The sequence below is a fragment of the Heptranchias perlo genome, chromosome 11, assembly GCF_035084215.1.
Source record: "Heptranchias perlo isolate sHepPer1 chromosome 11, sHepPer1.hap1, whole genome shotgun sequence".
Taxonomy (NCBI): domain Eukaryota; kingdom Metazoa; phylum Chordata; class Chondrichthyes; order Hexanchiformes; family Hexanchidae; genus Heptranchias; species Heptranchias perlo.
This window is the reverse complement of record NC_090335.1, coordinates 64,379,329-64,401,153: the sequence shown is the minus strand read 5'-3', so window position 1 is coordinate 64,401,153 and position 21,825 is coordinate 64,379,329. Positions and strand designations below refer to the sequence as shown.

At 41.0% G+C, this 21,825-nt stretch overlaps 1 protein-coding gene and 1 long non-coding RNA gene across 4 annotated transcripts in view; one reads left to right on the top strand and one right to left on the bottom strand.

Annotated features, from left to right (window-relative positions):
* Positions 1-7,602, top strand: part of LOC137327445 (uncharacterized) — a 36,556-nt gene extending 28,954 nt beyond the window's left edge. Inside the window, exon 3 of one of the 2 annotated variants that reach the window (XR_010964484.1) lies at positions 7,332-7,602. This is a non-coding gene — a long non-coding RNA (uncharacterized lncRNA). Of the gene's footprint in view, positions 1-438; positions 6,150-7,331 lie in introns of those variants that run through there. The other variant, XR_010964483.1, reaches the window with a different exon arrangement.
* Positions 1-21,825, bottom strand: part of dop1b (DOP1 leucine zipper like protein B) — a 110,368-nt gene that overhangs the window by 1,406 nt on the left and 87,137 nt on the right. For both annotated transcript variants that reach the window (XM_067993267.1, XM_067993269.1), the window contains exons 29-36: positions 21,239-21,348; positions 19,667-19,816; positions 18,207-18,268; positions 13,628-13,756; positions 7,475-7,611; positions 4,821-4,870; positions 3,963-4,109; positions 629-758 (exon numbers count right to left, since the gene is read on the bottom strand). In XM_067993267.1, coding sequence (XP_067849368.1) covers positions 629-758; positions 3,963-4,109; positions 4,821-4,870; positions 7,475-7,611; positions 13,628-13,756; positions 18,207-18,268; positions 19,667-19,816; positions 21,239-21,348 — 915 coding nt within the window. The remainder of the gene's footprint in view (positions 1-628; positions 759-3,962; positions 4,110-4,820; positions 4,871-7,474; positions 7,612-13,627; positions 13,757-18,206; positions 18,269-19,666; positions 19,817-21,238; positions 21,349-21,825) is intronic.

Below are 21,825 nucleotides of genomic sequence, written 5' to 3'. Positions count from 1 at the left end.
CTATCATCACTGAATGAGAACAAAGTTTCAAGGCCCTTTACATTAGCATTACTCACTAGTTCAGAGAACATACTGATAAGCTCTTGGATACCCTTTTATCACCAAAAATGCATCACCAATTAAATTAAGCAAGCTGGAGGAACAAAAGGAAAAAATAGCAAATAAAAGCTATCCAAAACCTGCAAAAAAATCTAGAGATTAAACACTGCTATAAGCACATTGTTGAAAGCATGCATTTACATGGTAAAATAAGTTATCAAAGAAAATCAACTGCATGCTGGACTAAAATAATTAAAGTTGCAATGTCCAGCTCTTTCAGTTCAATTCTGAAATGCTTTCCCAAAATTCTAACCAATGAGAATAATTTGAAAAGGCCACCTTCCAATTCTTTTTAGTTACTGAGGTGTAATTAATTTTTTTTTGTTATTTAAAATTTAGAGCTAACAATCAAGTATGACTGGGATAGTCTGATTGCAACCTGTGGCTTCAGTCCATGGCTACACAGAGGGAAGCTCGAAGAAAAACAAAGACTTTTACATGACTACATCCAAGTAATCAAAGGGAATTGAAGGTTTCATATGAAAAAAAAAGATTTCTATCCGGTATTAAATCAAGAAAAAAAATTTACTTCATATTTTTGATCCAAAATATCCACAATCCGCACAGCATGTGGTTTGTATGCCTGGAATGTCTCCACAACTTCCATGTGTGGGCTGCAATCTTCAGCATCCACCTCAGGAACAAAAGCCCATCTGTACCTAAAAATTACACAAAGATTTTCAATATCTACTTGCAAAGCTGATACAACTTCCAGCAAAAAGGGATGGAACTAAGAGTTGAACTACAAGCAGCCCTGGGATGGTGTTCTCTCCAATTTTCTACAAGAGGTGCTGGGCTGTCTTCTCCTTAGCACCTTCTTACTGTAATGGAGATCAGAAATGCAACAACAGAGGATGGGAAATGTGGCAAAGAGAAGAGATCAAACATACACATACCCAAAAAATATTTTTACAAATATATTGAGAGAAAGAGAGTGGCTAAGAGTTATGTGGGCCCCTTAACGACACATGCAGGTGATAATATAATTGGAAATCAAGAGACAGCAGACTTACTAAACAGCTTTGTATCAGTGGAAGATGAGGATAAAGTACCAGACACACAAGGAAAACTAAAAATAATCAAGGAATGGAACTAACTAGATTCAGTATAAGTAGGGATGGGCAATAAATGCCGGCCTTGCCAGCGACGCCCACATCCCGTGAACGAATTAAAAAAAAGTGATGGAGAAACTAATGTTATTAAGGATAGACAAATCTCCAGGACCGGATGGTGAGGAAATTGTTGATGCGTTAGACATGATATTCCAAAACTCTCAATTCAGGAACTGTCCCCTTGGATTGGAAAATTGCCAATGTCACTCCACTATTTAAGAAGGGTAAGAGATAAACTAGGAAATTATAGGCCTATCAGAATAACGTCGGTTGTGGGGAAGTTACTAGAATCTGTTATTAGGGACAGAGTGAGTTGCGCATTTGGACAAATATGAGCTAATCAGAGACAGCCAGCATGGATTTGTAAAGGGCAAGTCACATCTAACGAATCTAGTTGAATTTTGTGAGGAGGTAACTAATGTGGTAGATAAGGGAGTGTCTATGGATGTTATTTATATGGACTTCCAGAAGGTATTTGACAAGGTTCCACAAGAGAGAATGTTAACAAAATGACAGCACATGGAATTGGAGGCAACTGGTTAGGAGGTAGGAGACAGAGAGTAGGGATAATAGGTATGTACTCAAATTGGCAGGATGCGACAAGTGGTGTCCCCCAGGGATGTGTACTGGGGCCTCAGCTTTTCACTATTTATAAATGACTTGGACGAAGGAGAGCCATATATCTAAGTTAGGTGGCACAGTAAATTATGTAGATGAGAGCAAAAAGTTGCAACAGGACATTGATAGATTAAGTGGGCAAAACTGTGGCAGATGGAGTTCAATGTGGGAAAGTGAGAGGTCATTCACTTTGGAGCTAAGAAAGATAAATCAGAGTATTTTCTAAATGGTGAGAAGCTAGAAACTGGATGAGCAGAGAGATTTAAGGGTCCATGTACAGAAATCACAAAGCTAGTGGACAGGTACAAAAAAATAATTGAAAAGGCTATTGGAAAGTTGGCCTTTATTTCAAGAGCGCTGGAATACAAAAGGGGTGGATGTTATGTTACAGCTGTACAGAGTTCTGGTTAGAGCCCATCTGGAGTACTGCATTCAGTTCTGGGCACCGCACCTCAGGAAGGATATATTGGCCATGGAGGGGGTGCAGCACAGATTTGCCAGAATGATACCGGAGCTAAAAGGTTTAAATTATAAGAACAGGTTGCATAGACTTGGTTTGTATTCCCTCAAAAATGGAAGATTATGGGGTGATCCAATTGAAGTGTTTAATATGATTAAAGAATTTGATAGTTTCTCTCTATCTACCCTATTTCCTCTGGTGGGAGAATCTAGAACAAGAGGGCATAATCTTGAAATTAGAGCTAGACCGTTCAGGGGTCATGTCAGGAAGCAATTCTTCACAAAGGGTAGTGGAAATCTGGAACTCCACCAAAAAGTTGATGACGCTCGGTCAATTGAAAATTTCAAAACTAAGATGGATAGATTTGTGTTAGGCAAGGGTATTAAGGGTTACGGAACCAAGGAGTTAAGATACAGATCAGCCATGATCCAATTGAACGGCGGAACAGGCTCGAGACTGAATGGCCTGTTCCTATGTTGTTCCCATGTAACCCCTCCCACCTTCCACTCATTGCATAATGATTGAAGCACCAGTGCCATGGCAGTCAGTTTAGAGCCTGGTTTGTAATGAGACTGTAGTAGTGCCCCAATGAAACTACTCAAATATGATTTATTGATATGGAAAATATTTTTGCTCAAATGGTGAAAATTCCATCTCTGTACTACGTGAAACAAAATTCTAAACAATGCTTTACTATTTCTTTGTAAATAGCACACTGCTTTAAAAACTGGGAAATACAGTATGACAACAAAACTCAGGACGTAATCCATGAATTTGCTACTCCATGTAGGTGTAACGATCTCTCGTTCACACCTTCTCCTTCCCCCCACCCCGGTCACCTTCACTCTCTCATTGGGTCTTTGGGCCCCTAAGTGTGTATTTAATCTTTTATAAAATGTTGACCCCTATAAATTTGTTAATACATTTAACCAAAATTACAAATTATTGGAGTACCAACTACTTAAAGGGAAGGAAAGTCTTGGTTGGGGGTGGGGGGGGGTGAAAGAGAGAAAGGTACTGAGTGTTTTTGTGGGGACAGGTGACTCCAGATCAGTTTCTAGGGTGGTCTTGTTTGAGGTCATTCAAGATAGCAAAGAACTCCGTAATAGCACCAGCCTAATCAGTAAGAGGATTACTGATGGTGAACAATGAAGTCACCAAGATTGGTGAAGTCATCAGAGGGGGAATGCGGGTGTGTGGGCATTGGATAAAGACAGGATCAGGCTTGTCTGCAATGCCACTTGCAGTTGAATAGCCTGCCAATACTCGGTCAAGGCTTACACATGCATAGTAGCCACTTGGATGTGGTACCAGAGGACATCTGGCATCCATGGAACTTTATCCCAGGAAGGAGTCATGGGTCCCCTTGCCATCAGGGAAGTCACCAAAGCAGCCTGGAGAAAAGACTTCGAAAACTGTTCTTCATAAACTTACAAATGATATTTTATATATAGGACTTTGACTAAAAAGTTTTGGACCAAGACTTTCCTTCCCCTTGAACTACAAAGGAATACTGAAATATCAATCTAGGCATACTGGTCAAACTCCCAGATATTAAGAAATCTCTGGAGTAATGAAGGAAGTAATACACAAACAAAATAAAGGTACAGCATTTTTGATAGTCCCCAGGTTCTTGAGGAAAAACAAAATCTCACACATACATGTAGACTTACATTTGGAATAAAGGCATCGCTTCTTGTGGGAAACAGAGCGCTGTATCCAGAAATTTACAAGCAGATAAATACATGTCGAGATCATTCTGCTCCAGATCTAACAGTAATCCATTTCCATTATTAACTGGCGATCTTTGACCAGCTTTACTGCAAAAGAAAAGTCAGTCTCATCATCACTCAATGCAGTGTACAGTCAAATTGCAGAATTTAAACACAAAAGCAGGTTTCCCTATAACTCTTATATGCATGGCATTTTCTTCTTCTCACCAGTTTTCATCCCTGTTTTACATCACAGTTTCTTGATTCTTCTCAATCTTGATGGTGTTTGCATTTCAATAAAAATAAATTCAACTCTAGTGGGGGTTGCTGGATACCAATCAGGAGCAGGAACCTTGACTGATTTTCTCATCCCTAATGCAGGGCACTGAGGCCACCTTTAGAAATGATCTCTGCCCCAACTGAGATCAGTAAACTCAGAGCAGACCATGATTGAACCTGGGACCTTCCCTATCTGCATGGATCAACTAGTCACTGGATAAACTCATTGAGCCATCAGGGAGCTACATGTGACATTATTACACCAGTAACAGTAAACTAAAAGAGCACCCATCATGGTTTAGTGGGTAAATGTCTCCACCCTGGCTGAGACAAGCTAATTAAGCACAGGCTAAGAATGAATCTGGGACCTTCCTGATCTTCATAACTGACACAGGGCAAAGCATTTACTCACTAGACAATCAGGAATGCTTACTGCAATTCAAATAAGTCCATCCTCGATATCAGGATTGCTTGTCACCCTTATAATCATGCCTGAAACAAGTATTTCCAGTAGGTGATATTTTGAAACATGAAACTTACTTTGAAACAATTTCAAGTAAATCCTCTTCCAACTGCATGAACACCTGAACCTAAAAATGACATCAGGAAGCTTAGTATTGATATATTATAACATTAGAACAGTACAATTGTTTATATCCTGTATTAATCACAGTTAGTTCTACAACAGTAGGCAACTTTGGACAGCTCTTCCACTGATATTTAAATAACTTAAATTGCATACCACTCCAAAATGATGTGCGCACATTAAAAGTACATGTTTTGATGATGGAGCATATTCCATTCAAGTTGGCTTGAATCCAGCCACTGAAGCAAAACTGGTCCGACACAGGGATTAAAGAGAATGGGGAGGAGGGTGGGGGAAAAAAAAAATGATCCTGAAAGTTCAGGGATGATTGTGACCTCTGCCCTGGCCAGATTGCCCAACTTCTTGCCTGCAGAGGGCACATGGATGGGAAACAATGAAAGGGGGAGAAGATATTTTTAAAAACCTAGAGACTTTTTTAAAAAAGTCTCATCATACCACCTGGTATTTAGATCATACCTTCATGCAGTTATGTATTGCACACCTGAGGTTGGCTTACACTAGCCAGGATGAAAACTATGGCCTGATTCACCCAATATATTGGATTTGAAGGAGGATTTGTTGTCGAACTAGATCAGTTTTTACATCCAGGCTTGGGCTGATAAGTGGCAAGTAATATTTGCACCAGACAAGTGCCTGGCAATTGTGGAAAACTATAAAGACCACATTAATGTAGAAATACGTGAACAGTCACTTGATGAACAGTCACTTGACCATAAAAGAGAGAAGCATGATGGGTATTTGACCAATGTTAACTCCTTGACTCCCATACATAGGGTAGTTACAATTTCATACACACTCACAGAAAGACACAATTGTCCTTGGTACGTTGATAATTAAGTTGGCTGTCCAGGTGCTTGGTACTGTCTGGCCTCCCCCCTCCAGATAAGGGCATGCTGGCTTATAAAATAATGAGAATACAGTTCTTGAAGAGGCCATGTAGCCTTGATTCTGACTTCAGCCCTGTGATTAAACAGTTTGGAATTTAGGGAGGTGTTGTTCTCATGCCTGTGAAGTCTACGTGCCAGAACAGGAATGAGCTATGGATGTCAGAGGGTGGATTCCCTATTTTTGATTGACGGACTACTTGAACCAATGAGTGTGTACATGTACGCCCATATTCAATGATAGACAGACATTACTGAATTAAGTGTATAAAAGAAAGCTAATTCCTTTGTCTTTCGAAGTCATAGTCTCAACCCTTGATTGAGATACACTTCCAACTTGTACAAGTTTCTTAATAAATTCTTACTTGTCTGAATTAAGTATTTGGAGTTAATGCATTGTGTATAATAGGTAATTAAGTTTTCGACACAATGACCATCTCCAACAAGAGTGTGTCCAACCACCTCCCCTTGATATTCAGCGTCATTACCATCGCCGAATCTTCCACCATCAATATCCTTGGGGTCACCATTGACCGGAAACTTAACTAGACCAGCCACATAAATACTGTGGCTACAAGAGCAGGTCAGAGGCTGGGTATACTGTGGCAAGCGACTCACCTCCTGACTCCCCAAAGCCTTTCCGCCATCTACAAGGCACAAGTCAGGAGTGTGATGGAATACTCTCCACTTGCCTGGATGAGTGAAGCTCCAACAACACTCAAGAAGCTCGACACCATCCAGGACAAAGTAACTCGCTTGATTGGCACCCCATCCACAACCCTAAACATTCACTCCCTTCACCACCGGCGCACCGTGGCTGTAGTGTGTTCCATCTACAGATGCACTGCAGCAACTCGCCAAGGCTTCTTCGACAGCACCTCCCAAACCAGTGACTTCTACCACCTAGAAGGACAAGGGCAGCGGGCACATGGGAACAACACCACCTGCACGTTCCCCTCCAAGTCACACACCATCCCGACTTGGAAATATATCACCGTTCCTTCATAGTCGCTGGGTCAAAATCCTGGAACTCCCTTCCTAACAGCACTGTGGGAGAACCTTCACCACACGGACTGCAGCGGTTCAAGGGCTGAACCCTTGAGAAATTCTCCTTCTCAAGGGCAATTTGGGATGGGCAATAATTGCTGGCCTTGCCAGCCACGCCTACATCCCATGAATGAATAAAAAAAGTGAAATTATATTAAATTGTATGAAGAGGAAAAGCATTATTTATTGGTTCTTTCACAGTTTAAAAAACTTGTATTTATCCTTCATACTACTAAAAAGCTTTGTTACTCCTTTTTATTGTCCAAAGTAAATACAATGGAAGGATGCAATAATTGGGAAGCGCATAAACAATACTCAAGTTAACAGGAAAATGAGAGGAATTCTCAAACATGTTCTTATAAAAGTATTTTTAAAGCAGGCTTCATTATAATAGATTCTCAAGAGTTTTCCACTGGAATTTTGTTTGATAACATTGTAATTTATCCTAAAGTTTTATTACTGAAACAAGAAAATATAATTCTTTTATAGCATCACATCTCTCTTCTTTCCAAGCTGACCACAAACACAAATGCAAGAAAGAAACACATTGTGATATTAAAATCATCATCATCATGTTATCTACCATTGAACAGATCTCATGATGCAATAGTCAGTCAAGCCCAGTTTGCCAAAGCTATTGGACAGACTTCTCTTACCAGCTCAATCACCATGATAGGCCACAGTGAAGTCAGATGTTGAGGAGAAATTCTCATCAGCAACACTCTGAAGGTCAGAAACATTTGGGCAGTAACAACTGACGACATTCCCACACGAAGAGTTTCTGTCATGCGTTCTGAAAATAAAGAGGATGTAGAAAACATTAGTAATGGTCCTGTTGTGGATAATTCACTTGTCATGAGCCTGTTAAAACCTATTCGATTATAGCCAAAGGATCTCTACCAGTGGCTTCTCTTTGATCAGGAATCTATCCTCAGTCCCATTTCTCATCTATGTGGTGGTCATTGGCAACATCATCCACAGATCAGCTTCCACATGTACACTGACAGCATCCAGTTCTACCTCGCCACAACCCCTTTACCAGGTCTCTGCTGTCAGACTGCTTCTGACATCCAGTCTTCGATGAGTGCAATTTCCTCCACCTAAATATTGGTAAGACCAAAGCCACCATCATTGGCCCCCATCACCAATTGAATACTCTTGCCATCCCCCTCCATAGCCACTATCTTCAACTCCGCAACCTTGGTGTCAGAGTCGAACCTGAGCTAACTTCAACCTCTCCATTACAAAGAGTGCCTACTTCCACTTTCACGACATCATCCGCTTCTACTTCTACCTCAACCTATCCACGAATGAAACACTCATTCATGCATTTGTCACTTCCATACTCGACTATTCCAATGGTCTCCTGGCCAGCCTCCCATTCATAAACTTCAGCTGATCTAAAACTCTACTGCCTGTATCCTATCTCATATCAAATCCCACACGCCATTCATCCCCATCTTCTATGTTAAAAGATGCTATACATTTGCACGTTGGGATGGACTGCATAAATACAATTATTTCAATTAAGTAACCTTGTACACAAAGCAATACAACTCTAAACTGAGGAAATATTCCACCTTTCCATGTCCCAACTCAAGTTCCCTAGTCAAACTTGCTCCCAGACCTCTGCCACAGCCCACAGAGCATCACACTGCAAAAAAGTGTAGCACCCCTAGATTACCAAGTGCTGGACTTGCTGCCTAAGAAAACTAATTTTGACCATTGAGTGAATGGTCAGTAGTTGTAGGGATTTAAACATGCAGTTTCTGGGCTGTAAAGTAACATCTTATAGGTACAATACTGCTTGCTAATTGTATCCATGTGATTTTATAGCAGTTATCATAGAATCATAGAAATTTACAGCACAGGAGGCCGCCATACGGCCCATCGTGTCCATGGGCCGTATGGTGGCCGAAGAAGAGCTATCATGCCAAATCCCACTTTTCAGCACTTGGTCCGTAGCCTTCTAGGTCACGGCACTTTTTAAATGTGATGAGGATTTCTGCCTTTACCACCCTCTCAGGCAGTGAGTTCCAGACTCCTACCACCCTCTGGGTGAAAAGATTTCTCCTCAGCTCCCCTCTAATCCTTCTACCAATCACTTAAAAAAAATCTATGCCCTGTGGTTATTGACCTTTCTGCTAAGGGAACTAAATCCTTCCTACCCTCTATCTAGGCCCCTCAATTTTGTAACCTCAATTAAATCTCCCCTTGGCCTCCTTTGTTCCAAAGGAAACAACCCCAGCCTATCCAATCTTTCCTCATAGCTAAAATTCTCCAGCCCTGGCAACACCCTCGTAAATTTCCTCTGTACCCTCTCTAGTGCAATCACATCTTTCCTGTAATGTGGTGACCAGAACTATACACAGTACTGAAGCTGTGGCCTAACTAATGTTTTATACAGTTCTAGCATAGCCTCCCTGCTCTTATATTCTATGATGTGGAGATGCTGGTGATGGACTGGGGTGGACAAATGTAAGGAATCTTACAACACCAGGTTATAGTCTGTAACCTGGTGGTGTAAGATTCCTTACACTTATATTCTATGCCTTGGCTAATAAAGGAAAGTATCCCATATGCCTTCTTAACCACCTTATCTACCTATCCTGTTACCTTCAGGGATCTGTGAACATGCACTCCAAGATCCTGTTCCTCTACACCTCTCAGTATCCTCCCATTTATTGTGTACTCCCTTGCCTTGTTTGCCCTCCCCAAATGCATTACCTCACACTTCTCCCGATTGAATTCGATTTGCAACTTTTCTGCCCACCTGACCAGTCCATTGAAATCTTCCTGCAGTCTACAGTTTTCCTCCTCACAATCAACCACACTGCCAATTTTTGTATCATCTGCAAACTTCTTAATCATGGCCCCCTACATTTAAGTCCAAATAATTAATGTATATCACAAAAAGCAAGGACCTAGTACTGAGCCCTGCGGAACCCCACTGGAAACAGCCTTCCAATCAGAAAAACACCTGATCATTACCCTTTGCTTCCTGCCACTGAGCCGATTTTAGATCCAACCTTTCCCTTGGATCCCAAGGGCTTTAACTTTTTTGACCAGTCTGCCATGTGGGACCTTGTCAAAAGCCTTGCTAAAATCCATGTAGACTACATCAAACGCACTATGCTCATCGACCCTCCTTGTTATCGCCTCAAAAAATTCAAAGTTAGTCAGACACGACCTTCCCTTAACAAATCCATGCTGACTGTCCTTGATTAATCAGTGCCTTTCCAGATGATTAATACTGTCCCTCAGAATTGTTTCCAATAATTTGCCCACCACCAAGGTTAGGCTGACTGGCCTGTAATTACTCGGTCTATCCCTTTCTCCCTTTTTAAACAATGGTACAACGTTAGCAGTCCTCCAATCCAATCTTGCCAGGGAGGATTGGAAAATGATGGTCAGAGCCTCCGCTATTTCTTCCCTTGCTTCTCTTAACAGCCTGGGATACATTTCATCCGGGCCTGGTAATTTATCTACTTTCAAAGATGCTAAACCCCTCAATACTTCCTCTCTCTCTATGTTTATCCCATCCAATACTTAACACTCCTCCTCAACTACAATATCTGCATCGTCCCCCGCTTTTGTGAAGACAGACACACAGTTTTCATTGAGAACCATACCCACATTTTCCACACAGAGAACAAAAAGGTAACCTAATAGGCCCTAATCTTTCCTTAGTTACCCTCTTGCTCTTTATGTATTTATAAAACATCTTTGGGTTTTCCTTGATTTTACTTGCCAATATTTTTCCATGCCTTCTTTTTGCTTTCTTAATTTCCTTTTTAATTTCACCGCTGCATTTTCTATACTTCTTTAGGCTTACAGTGGTACTGAGCTCTCGGTATCTGACATAAGCTTTCCTTTTTTGCCTCATCTTACCCTGTATGCTCCTTGACATCCAGGGGGCTCTAGATTTGGCAGTCCCACTCTTTTTCTTTGTGGGAACATAATTGCTCTGAACCCTCTCTATCTCTCCCTTGAATGCTTCCCACTGCTTTGACACTGATTTACTTACAAGTGGCTGTTTCCAGTCCATTTTTGCTAAATCACTTCTCAGCTTAGTAAAATTTGCCTTTCCCCAATTGAGAACTTTTACTCCTGTTCTACCTTTATCCTTTTCCATAACCATGCTAAATCTACCTGAATTATGATCACTACCAACAAAATGGTCTCCTACTCATACTGATTAATGTTAATTGTATTCAAGTGGTGTGTATCAATTGGGGCTCTCTTGTATCCATAAATAAGAGCTTATCTAGGGTGTGTGGATCTCTGAATAAAGGCTTGGAAGCAACTGAAGACCAGGCTCTAGTATTCCATCCTTCACCACCTGACTATCCAATTTGTAAAACTGCTGACTGGAGGCTGGTGGCCAAAGTTAATATTCAATTGGAAAATAACAAAGCCATCTTAAATTTGCTTTTTTAGTAACTGATGGAACATTAATGGGTCTATTATATATGAACAGCCGTGGGTGAGTCATTGCATTTCAATTGAAAATGCATCGAGAACTCCGATGTACCCCGATGTCAATGAGAAATCCACGATCAAAGTGTTCACATTTCCCTGAAGTACCTGTTACAACTGTATATGGCAAAGCAATAGGAGTTTCAAATGTTTAAGTGTTCTGCTTGTAATCTAACGTTACATGACTGGCTCTCTTTATGTAGATATAATCCAGCAGTATCTTTGTTCAAGAACACCAGGGCCAGTGAGGTTAAAAAAATTTGGGAGCAGCAAAATTGATTTCAAATATTAATTTTTTGAGACTCTGGGGGATTTCTTAAAAAAGTTTTTTGTTTGTTTGTAAAATTACACGTTTTTGGCCGTTGGCCACTTCTGACATGACTCCGTAGCACCATCTCGCTGAACCACTCGCGACCGCCTTGGAACAACACTTAATGCACCCTTGCTGCAAGCCCAAAACATATCCCTGATCTATTCCCCTTCCATTCTCCATAATTGTAACACCTGCTGCCCTAGCAGCTCAGCAGTCCAAAAAGCTGAATGACCGTTGCCATTCAGCCCCCCAGCGTCCTGAACAACTGTTGCTTTGGCAGCATGTTCTGAATTGCACCAGCTCCTCCACTCGTGGCTGCTGTTGCCCCGCTTAAACACTCTGCCTGTTCGCTGGGAATAAACGTGACCCATTTAACCACACTCATGAACTAACCAACCTGCAATGCAGGTTAATAAGACCATACAAAAAGCAAACAAAGCACTGGGGTTCATTTCTAGAGAGATTGAATTGAAAAGCAGAGAAGTTACGCTAAACATGTACAGAACCTTGGTTATACCACGCTTGGAGTGCTGCGAACAGTTCTGGTCTCCACACCATAAAAACAAGGATAGAGAGGCACTGAAGAAGATGCAAAAAAGATTTACTAGGATTATACCAGAAATGAGAGATTGTACCTATCAGGAAAGATTGAATAGGCTGGGGCTCTTTTCTCTAGAAAAGAGAGGACTGAGGGGTGACCTGATAGAGGTCTTCAAGATTATGAAAGGGGTTTGATAGGGTAGATGTAGAGAACATGTTTCCACTTGCAGGGGAGACTAGAACTAGGGGCCATAAATATAAGATAGTCATTAATAAATCCAATAGGGAATTCAGGAGAAACTTCTTTACCCAGACAGTAGTTGGAATGGAGAACTCGCTACCACAAGGAGTAGTTGAGGTAACTAGCACAGATGCATTTAAGGGGAAGCTTGATAAACACACAAAGGAGAAAGGAATAGAAGGATACGTTGATAGGGTTAGATGGAGAAGGGTGGGAGGAGGCTCGTGTGGAGCATAAACACCAGCATGGACCTGTTGGGCCAAATGGCATGTTTCTGTGCTGTACATTCTTTGTAATAACTGACTGCAATTATCTTGTATCACCTCAAATCCCAACCCCTTACCCCCCTTTTACAATACAGTGACTGTCATTCAGGAGACGGTCTCTCTTTCCTCCCCCCTCCTGAGAGTGCAGAATGGTCAACAGTCATCATCTCCGGCCACTGCCAAACCCCCTCACCCCTGCTCACAATGTTTGACAGCATCCAACGGAATGGTGAGCCTTTATCCAACCCCATGATGCACGTATGATGTGCGATCAGGAGAATTTCAGCACCCGCCCCCCCACCTCCCAAAAACTTCTATTCTCCTCCTCTGCCCCCTTCTCCCCCACTCCTTTATCCACCTCCTCTTCCCCACCCTGGTCCAATTATCGCCCTACGCCAGTCCAATTATTCCCCTGTCCTTCACCCTCACCCCTGCTTGATCTGAAAATTGCACTGGGTGTTGACATCCCATTTGCAACGTCACTGGAGATTGACTAGAAATATTATAATTGCCCCAGCAACACTTTTTTTTCTTAAAACCTTCCTTTTTTCTTTCCTTCTCTCTATATAATGTGCTTTGTATGGTTCTACAGGTGCCCAAGTAGTTATTTTTCATGTTCGAGCAAAGTCAGTCTGTATCAACAGGCTATTTGATCATGGGAATATCACAGCTAAGCATAGTTCTCGCTCAACACCCATGGATGCACACTTTCCAGTAAGAAGCACTGAACAGTGGTTCGTGGTGGGAAGCCCAAGGGCATTGAGACAACTACAATTGTTTATAGTTCAGTAAAAAAAATTAAATTAGCAGAATACAGAAGAAAAAAATATCACTGTCCAAATTGACATACATGAGGAAATATAAGTCATCTTGACATAATACACCAAACCTGTTGCAGTCACATTTCACTGTGTTCACTTAAAGCAACAACTGTTTTACCATTTGTTTTTGCAAGCAGAGTGTCATTCACCTTGTATGAGTGGGAGATACAGATGATACTGGTCCAGCTCACCACTGAAGATTGCAAAAGCCTGACGCTTCACCAGCATTGCTTTTTGCTCATAATTAGGAAATAGTTTTAATGAACTGCTCTGCATGCCTAAAGGGGAGAAAATATTACATTAAAAATGCAAAGACCGGAACAGAAAAATGCAACCCGCTGCAAAATAGAGATTTTACATTTTAAACCGTTGTCCTGAAGATGGAATAGAAAAATATTAACATTCAAAATAAGTTTTGTTCCTGAGTTGGCAGGGATGTTTATTAACCTTCTTTGATCCATATTTGACTCGATAAACAAGAACAAAAGATTACAACTGGAAAAAACTGTATGAGTCTAATAATGCCAGTGGTTGTGTATTATTGGAAAAACATTACTAGAAATGAACCCCAGTGCTTTGTTTGCATTTTTATGGCCTTGTAACCTGCCTTGCTACTTTTAATGATTTGCGAATTGTTACCCCGAGATCCCTTTGCTCCTCTACCCCATTTAGACTCTTATTTTCCAAGGAGTATGTGGTCTCCTTATTCCTTCTACCAAAATGCACCACCTCATGCTTATCTACATTGAAATTCATTTGCACGCCCATCCAGCAGTAATTTACATGAAAAAAAAGTAAGGGATACAGAGGTATACAGGAATGCGTAATTATCATTATTAATTCATACTTAAAAAACATCAAAAGCAATCAGTTTGGAGGCTTAGTGTCACAGTGCTTTGGTTACGATCTGCCCAATGGAATGGTATGACATGAGTCAACATCTGTGACAATGATCTTCTCCAGAACATCAGAGTGTGCTATAAGCAAGCCTCATGGGCAGAAATCATTGATTTATAGAGTACACCCACGTAGCTAAACAGCGCAACTTAATAATACAACAGATGACGGGTGGCACGTGGAGGTGGGGAATAAGAGTATGTGTTTTCCAGGTTTCTTTTCCATCGGGCAAGATGTAAAATGGGCTGCTAATTCTCTATTACCCATCTCTCGCCCGGTGATCAAAGTTAAAAATACCCTTTGGATCCTTTTATGCCCTTTATCCTCACTGTTACATTACTGTTAGCATCTCTCACCAGCTGTATTCCCATTTTGTTCTCCCACTCCCTGATTAAGAGAAAATGTCAGATCAAATGTTTCTCTTCCTAAAAGGAGTCCTTGTACCTCCTATCCATCTTATCATCCAGCACTCTCTTTCATGAAGCTGATCATTCATCACTGGGAACCCAACAACTCCCAAGCCAGTTTCTTAATAGTGTTTCTCTTTGGCACCACTTGTCTCCTCCCAAACACCCTTTCCCACACGACCTTCACCTTGATTAACTAACATTATGTTCCCTTGCTGTGGCAACAAACAGGCTTCCTTGTCGCCCTGACTATTATCTCTTTACTTAGCAAGAACGCTGTATACTCAAATGCTTCACCTTCACACACAATTGCAATGTTGTTTTAAGATACTGTTGTTTACAGATTATACAATCATGTTCAACAGACAAGAGTTGAGGATTGACACTATTAAAATATAATAAATCATTGGTAGTATTGCATAGAATTTACAGCACAGAAACAGGCCATTCGGCCTCACTGGTCTACGCCGGTGTTTAAGCTCCATACAAGCCTCCTCCCTCTCTACTTCATCTAACCCTATCAGCATAACCTTCTATTCCTTTCTCCCACATGTGTTTATCTAGCTTCCCCTTAAATGCATCTATGCTATTCCCTTTGTTGGACTTGAAAAATAGGCTTGTGAACAGAAATCCAAAACCTCCAGCCTCCCCTTACCTAACCTGATATATATGTATATATTAAAGAATGATTAGCCACTCCTATCCTCACATACATAAGTAGTTAAATCACACATGTAGCAGCAAAGCATGATGGGATACTTGACCATTATGGTAGCAGTTCGTAACTCACACTGTAAAAGCTGACAAAGGCAGGTTTGTTGGACTTATGGCCACCACCTCGCTTATCTCCAGAACACATTAAGGAATGTTTACCCAAGGCCGAGGCTGACATTGTTTATCCTAACCATCTTACTTCGGATGATTAAGGGAGAAGTGGTGGATATCTCCAAGGTTACCCCAGCACAAAAGGGAGTAAGGGATGAGTTGATCAGGACTTTGTGAAGACCCTCCCTGAAGTCTCAATGTCTGGGACTTGTGTTTACTGATAAGGGTCCTCCTCAGGAATGAAAGATGTTTAATGTCATGGGATGACCCAAGGTAGCCCCTGACAAGTGAGTGGCAGGCTATACCACCCAATGTAGTTACGTAAACATGTACCCCCACCTTTCACAGCAGGTGGATGTTGCTTATTGAAAGGTATAAACATGCTTGTAGTGCTGATGTTCTTTTGAGAGTTGGGTGCGAGCTTGAGGAAGCTTACCACTCTCCCTTTGTGCACAAGGTTTTCTAATAAACTTTAACTTTGTCAGCAGTTCTGTCTCCATCTGGTTTTGCTCCAAAAATTCAAGTCCAACACCTTCAACTACTCTACACTAACAAACTTTGTTAAATCACTTCAGCTTAGATGCAGGAATCACTGCCGCTGTCCTAATTAACCCTTCCTATACTAGTACACTACATTCATCCAACATTCCCAATTAAGAACACTATTCTGGGAATGGATGGGGTAATTATAAATGAAGAAAAAATATAAAACAAAAAGACAGTATCAAATGTGCTAAATTTGCTCTATACAAAACAGTCACAATCTCCCAACGTAAAAATAAAAAGTGGAATTTGCTAATACGTTATGACATGCAGAACCCTTTCACAAACTGCAGTCTAGCTTTCTTGGATTAAAGTCTTCAATTACTGTAAATGCTCATTGTTTCCGGCAGTGGCCCTGATTTTAACCCAATACGCCATGGTGGGAACATGCACCCGATCAGTCATTCATCACTGGGAACCCGACAGCTTGGGAGCTGTCGGGTTCCCAGTGATGAATGACTGATCAGCTTCACGAAAAAATGTGCTGGATAATAAGATGGATAGGAGGTACAAGGACTCCTGTAGGAAGAGAAACATCTGGTCTGATACTTTCTCTTAGTCAGGGAGTGGGAGAACAAAATGGGAATACACCTGGTGAGACATGCTAACAGTAACATGGTCGTGAGGATAAAGGGCATAAAAGGATCCAGAGGGTAATTTTAACTTTTATCACCGAGCGAGAAATGGGTAATAGAGAATCAGCAGCCCATTTTACACCTCGTCCGATGGAAAAGAAACCTGATGTTGACTGGAGAAAACATACTCTTATTCCCCACCCCTCACCTGCCACTTCTGCTCCATGCCACCCGTCATCTGTTGTATTGTTACGTTGCACTGTTTAGCCATGTGGGTGTGCTCTATAAATCAATAATTTCTGCCCATGAGGCTTACTTACAGCACTCTGATGTTTTGGAGAAGATCATTGTCACAGACGTTGACCCATGTCATACCATTCCATTGTACAGTTTGTAACCAATGGGTTGGATCTACTTATTGCCCTGTTCCCGTCCTGAACTCACTGGTCCCAGTTTAATACGGACTCCGTTTGGAAACGCAACTGTTGGAAACTGGCAGGCGCCTGATGATTATATTTATATCAGGGTCCCATTAATTAATTTATAACCCTGGCATGATTTTAATTGGTTGGGATGAAACTCCTGTCCAGTGGTGACCTGCTCAGTAAACACATCACAGGATTAGTCTCAGAAACTGACCAACACGACTGCAGCAAAATTTAAAGGGGCACTCACTTCCATTCACTTGGATGAATAGGATCTCTGTTTTTCTGATTAATGCATTCCAGAGCTTAGGGACTGCTTCTTTGTCATCTGTTTGCCTTACTCACCCTAAGCATTTTCAGTTTATCATGGGTGCCATTTTTGCTTCTTTATTCGCACAACTTCATGTCCAGTATAGAGACTGACCAATGAAACAAAACTGCACTTTGCCACACTGTTTCACTTAATTGTCAACAACATCTTGTATTTATATAGTGCCTTTAATGTAAAGAAACGTCCCACAGTGCTTCAAAAAAGCATAATCAAACAAAATTTGACACTCATTCAACATCTCTTAATATCTCCTTCTTTGGCTAATAGTTTTGGGTGAATGTTAGAGACTAGGATGGAAAGGGTTAATGAGGAGTACTGCAACAGACCTGATTAATTCTATGGAGAAAGTCGTTAGAGTCGTATTGCTATGCTTTGTTTTTAAATTATTGTAACTGTGAGAAAGTTGAAGAAACATAATAATGTAGTTTTAGGCCATAATATTTTGAAATAGCTAAATCAATGTTTGGAACATCTGAACAGATGGTACTGATTGGAAAGACACCAGCAGCAGACAAGTGTAAAAAAGTTCATGTGAAAACTGAGAAACAAAAGGAAGTTACAGCCAGGCTGTCACAAACTAGCTAATTAACAGATTAGCATTTAAATTGAAAAACTATGTGCAAATTTGGATTAAATGCACAATTAACAGTCATTACATTAAAAAAAAAATCAAATTTTCAAGGAAAACATTAGGCGAATGTGTGTCTGTAATAAACTGGACTTACTCATCAAGTCTTTGAACATAGTTTTCTCATGAGTCAACAGATGGTCAATGATGGACTTCCAGCTGGGAAGACAAAAACGATTTAAGAATCATTCATTCCCCACCCACAGGGTAATGATTTCCACTGTTTACTACCTCTGGTGCAATCACAAAGTTCTTTATAACTATATTTACAATTTCACTGCATACGGGGCTCACAGCAAATTTTATCCATAGTCAGTTATTGTAAAAAAAACAATATTGCAGAGTCCAAATATAAACTACCTGGTGACGACAACTTGGCTCAGTGGCAGCACTCTCTCCTCAGAGAAGGTTGTGGGTTCAAGCCCCACTGCAGGAGTTGAGCACATAATCTAGGTTGATAGTTGACACTTCAGTACAGTACTGAGGGAGTGCTACACTGTCAGAGGTGCCGTCTTTCAGATGAAACGTTAAACCGAGGCTCCGTCTGCCCTCCCGGTTGGCACTATTCAAAGAACAGTGTCTTGTGCAACAGTCATCCCTCAAACTCCAACAAAACAGATTATCCTGGTCATTTATCTCATTCCTGTTTGTGGGGCCTTGCTGTATGAAAATTGGCCCTATGTTTCCCAACATTACAACAGTGACTACACTTCAAAAGTACTTCATTGGCTGTGAAGCACTTTGAGATATCCTAAGGTTCTGAAAGGTGCTATATAAATGTAAGTTCGCTCTTGAATTCTTCTATCTGTTCACACTTCATCTGCAAGTCTGAATATCAGTAGGTCTCCTCTTCATCTTTTAAGGATGCTCCTTTAATACTTACTTCAAAATAGCACCTTTTACATTAGGACAGTTGAAAAGTGCTTTACAGAATGAATTGCATTCTGAAGTGTATTGAATGTCATGTAGGCAAATAGAAACTATGGACTAAAGCCAGAGTTAGATTGGCACCGGTTGGAAGAAATTTCCAGGTTTACCACAAGCTTCAGGAAATGGGGGAGGGGTGGAGAATTCTGAAGACAGTGACAGCTGGGTGAGCAGCCAAAGAAAATGGTCTCATCAGGAACCTCTGCGAGGGATATGTTGGCATTGGTTCGGAGGGAGTATTGTAGGCGCAAACCCAAATACAACTATGCTTCACAACACATTGTTCTACTCCTCCTGCACCACTCCAGCAAATGCAAGTCTAAAATATTCTGCATTGCACACATTCCTTCAATTTGATGAGATTATATGGCAAAGTAATTGACATCTACTTTTAAAATCAGTGCACAATTTGGAAACTGCACCCATAATAGTACAGAATTGTAAAAACTTTGGCCTTACATACTGTAATTGAAAGTTTGATGTAATGTTTACCTTTTGTCGGCAGTAAGAGGCACTGCCAGCTGTACTTTTGCAAAACAAAAAGCAAGCTCAAAGTAAAATTTGCAAACCCATTTTCAATAACCAGTTCAAGAACCTGAAGTATTACATATGAAAATATATCTTTCTTACTGGTTAATACACGACATGTCCATCTGGAAAAAGAGTGGGTCCATGAAGAGATCAAAGACTTCCTTTTTCCACGCCCTTTTGGTGTAGGCATAGCCACTCAAACTGCTCAGCAACTGAGCACCAGCTCGGAAACTGGGGATGTTGTACGCACTGAGAGGGGAAATAAAGAGGACATAGTTTCAGTACGCGCCAAAGAAAGAAAAAGCACAGTAATTAGTATATAATCTCTACGCATAAAATCAAGAACATCTTCACAGTTAAACCCACATGTGTAATTGCACACTGTATTCATACTCAAAACATTTTAAAAGCTTCTCAGGATCAGATTTTTCTGGTCACAAAGGCAATAACAATAAATATATTTCCCTCATTTAAAAAAAAACGTTTACAGCAAGTCTGAACAAAATAAAAATTGCAAATATGCAAAAAAAGGGCAAAAGAAGTCACTACATTGTGTGGGGCTATCTAAAACCAAACATGGCAGGACAAAAGAGAGATGATGGCATCTTGACTACAACTTCCTAATTGCCTCCACATAAGGCACACAGAGAATCATGTGGGATAAATAAGTAAATATATATGGTAGATAGATAGATTTTTAGAAAAGACTTTTGCCCTAATCTCAAATGTGTTGGTGTGACATTTTTCTGTTTCCCACATTGCCATCACATGGCCTGAGTAAAACTGAAATATAGTGCCAACAAGTACTAAGCTAAGGACAGTTTTCTGCTGCCTACTGAGAAGTATACATTCTTTAAACATATATAAATGCAGTTATACAAAGCAACAGGTGTACTGATTCCAAGGCTGATGCAGCCTTTTCCGATTATGGGCACGATTTTAACAATGGGTGGGTTGGGGGCAGGGGGGCATTCAAAATACAACCATTTCAGACCCACCCATTTCTGGTTTTCACCAGGGCAGGAAACCAACCCGCTCCCAAGAGGCGGGTCGGGCCTCCATTTTCCCATAGTTTCCAGTTTCAACCCCGGGGGGCCAGGATTCCCCAGCCTTCTCTTTCACGCCTTGTGAAAGGAGGAGAGAAGGCCCAAGACTATCAGGTAGGTGCCTGTCTGGCACAGCATGAGGGTCGAGAGAAGGAGTGCTTCCCCCAGGCCCAAGAAGCCTACCTGCAGCGCCACCTCCCCACCCCCCCCCATCCCCATCTAATCACTCCTGCCCTCCATCCTATCAGAGGCCTTTCCTTTTGTTCTTTCCTCCCCCCTTCCCTTCTTACCCCCCTTTGCCTGGCTCTGTAATTGCTTAAAAACTTAAATCTTCAACTTCCAGTTCTGACGAGAAGTCATCGATCTGAAACGTTAACTCTGTTTCTTTCTCCACAGATGCTGTCTGACTTGGAGTATTTCCAGAATTTTCTGTTTTTATTACTTATACTATTAGTATGACTTCTCACTGACTAAAAGGGGCCAAGGTAAAGGTATTGGTTAATTTTGTAGTGTTGAAATTCTATAAAAAGTAAATGTTGATCAATTTAGTCTGAAACACGGGGCCAATTAACTCAATATCATTATCAATTGGTTGTAGTAACTGTGCAAACATTTCATCTTGTACCTATGGTTTCTCAGGTATGGGAACACATAGTACAGCAGCCGTGAGATGAGAGGCACTGCTTTCTCCTTTTCGTCACTGCGATAAACCATATCAAGGAGAGGAGCGAGCACCTGATTCAAAAAAGACAATTCAGATAAAGGTCACCAGAAATACAAATACACATGAAATTAAGCAGCTCAGGCATATGTATGGTGCCAAAGGAATAAAACTGGAACACTGAAGGCAGCAGCAAGACACATAATTTGCATTAATTGTTTTAAGAATTATATACAAATTATAGGCCTTTCAAACTTTCTCAAAGCTGTATACTTTGACTAATGTAAATGGTGGGTCTCAGCATATATATTGCTTAATTTAACATTGTTACCAGCAGAATCACCGATACTGTAACTCTAAAGCTAATTCACACCTTCAGCAGAGGCTGCATGTTCCCCAGGATGAGAGCATATCAGCCACAGCACTGCGGGAAGAATACAGACAACTGACCAAAGGTAAACTTCCGAGTGAACTTTTGACCCTATCCCACCCTTGCACACCGTTTGACAGGCACGAGTGGCACTAGTAGGGGCATGGGAGCAGGTTACCTG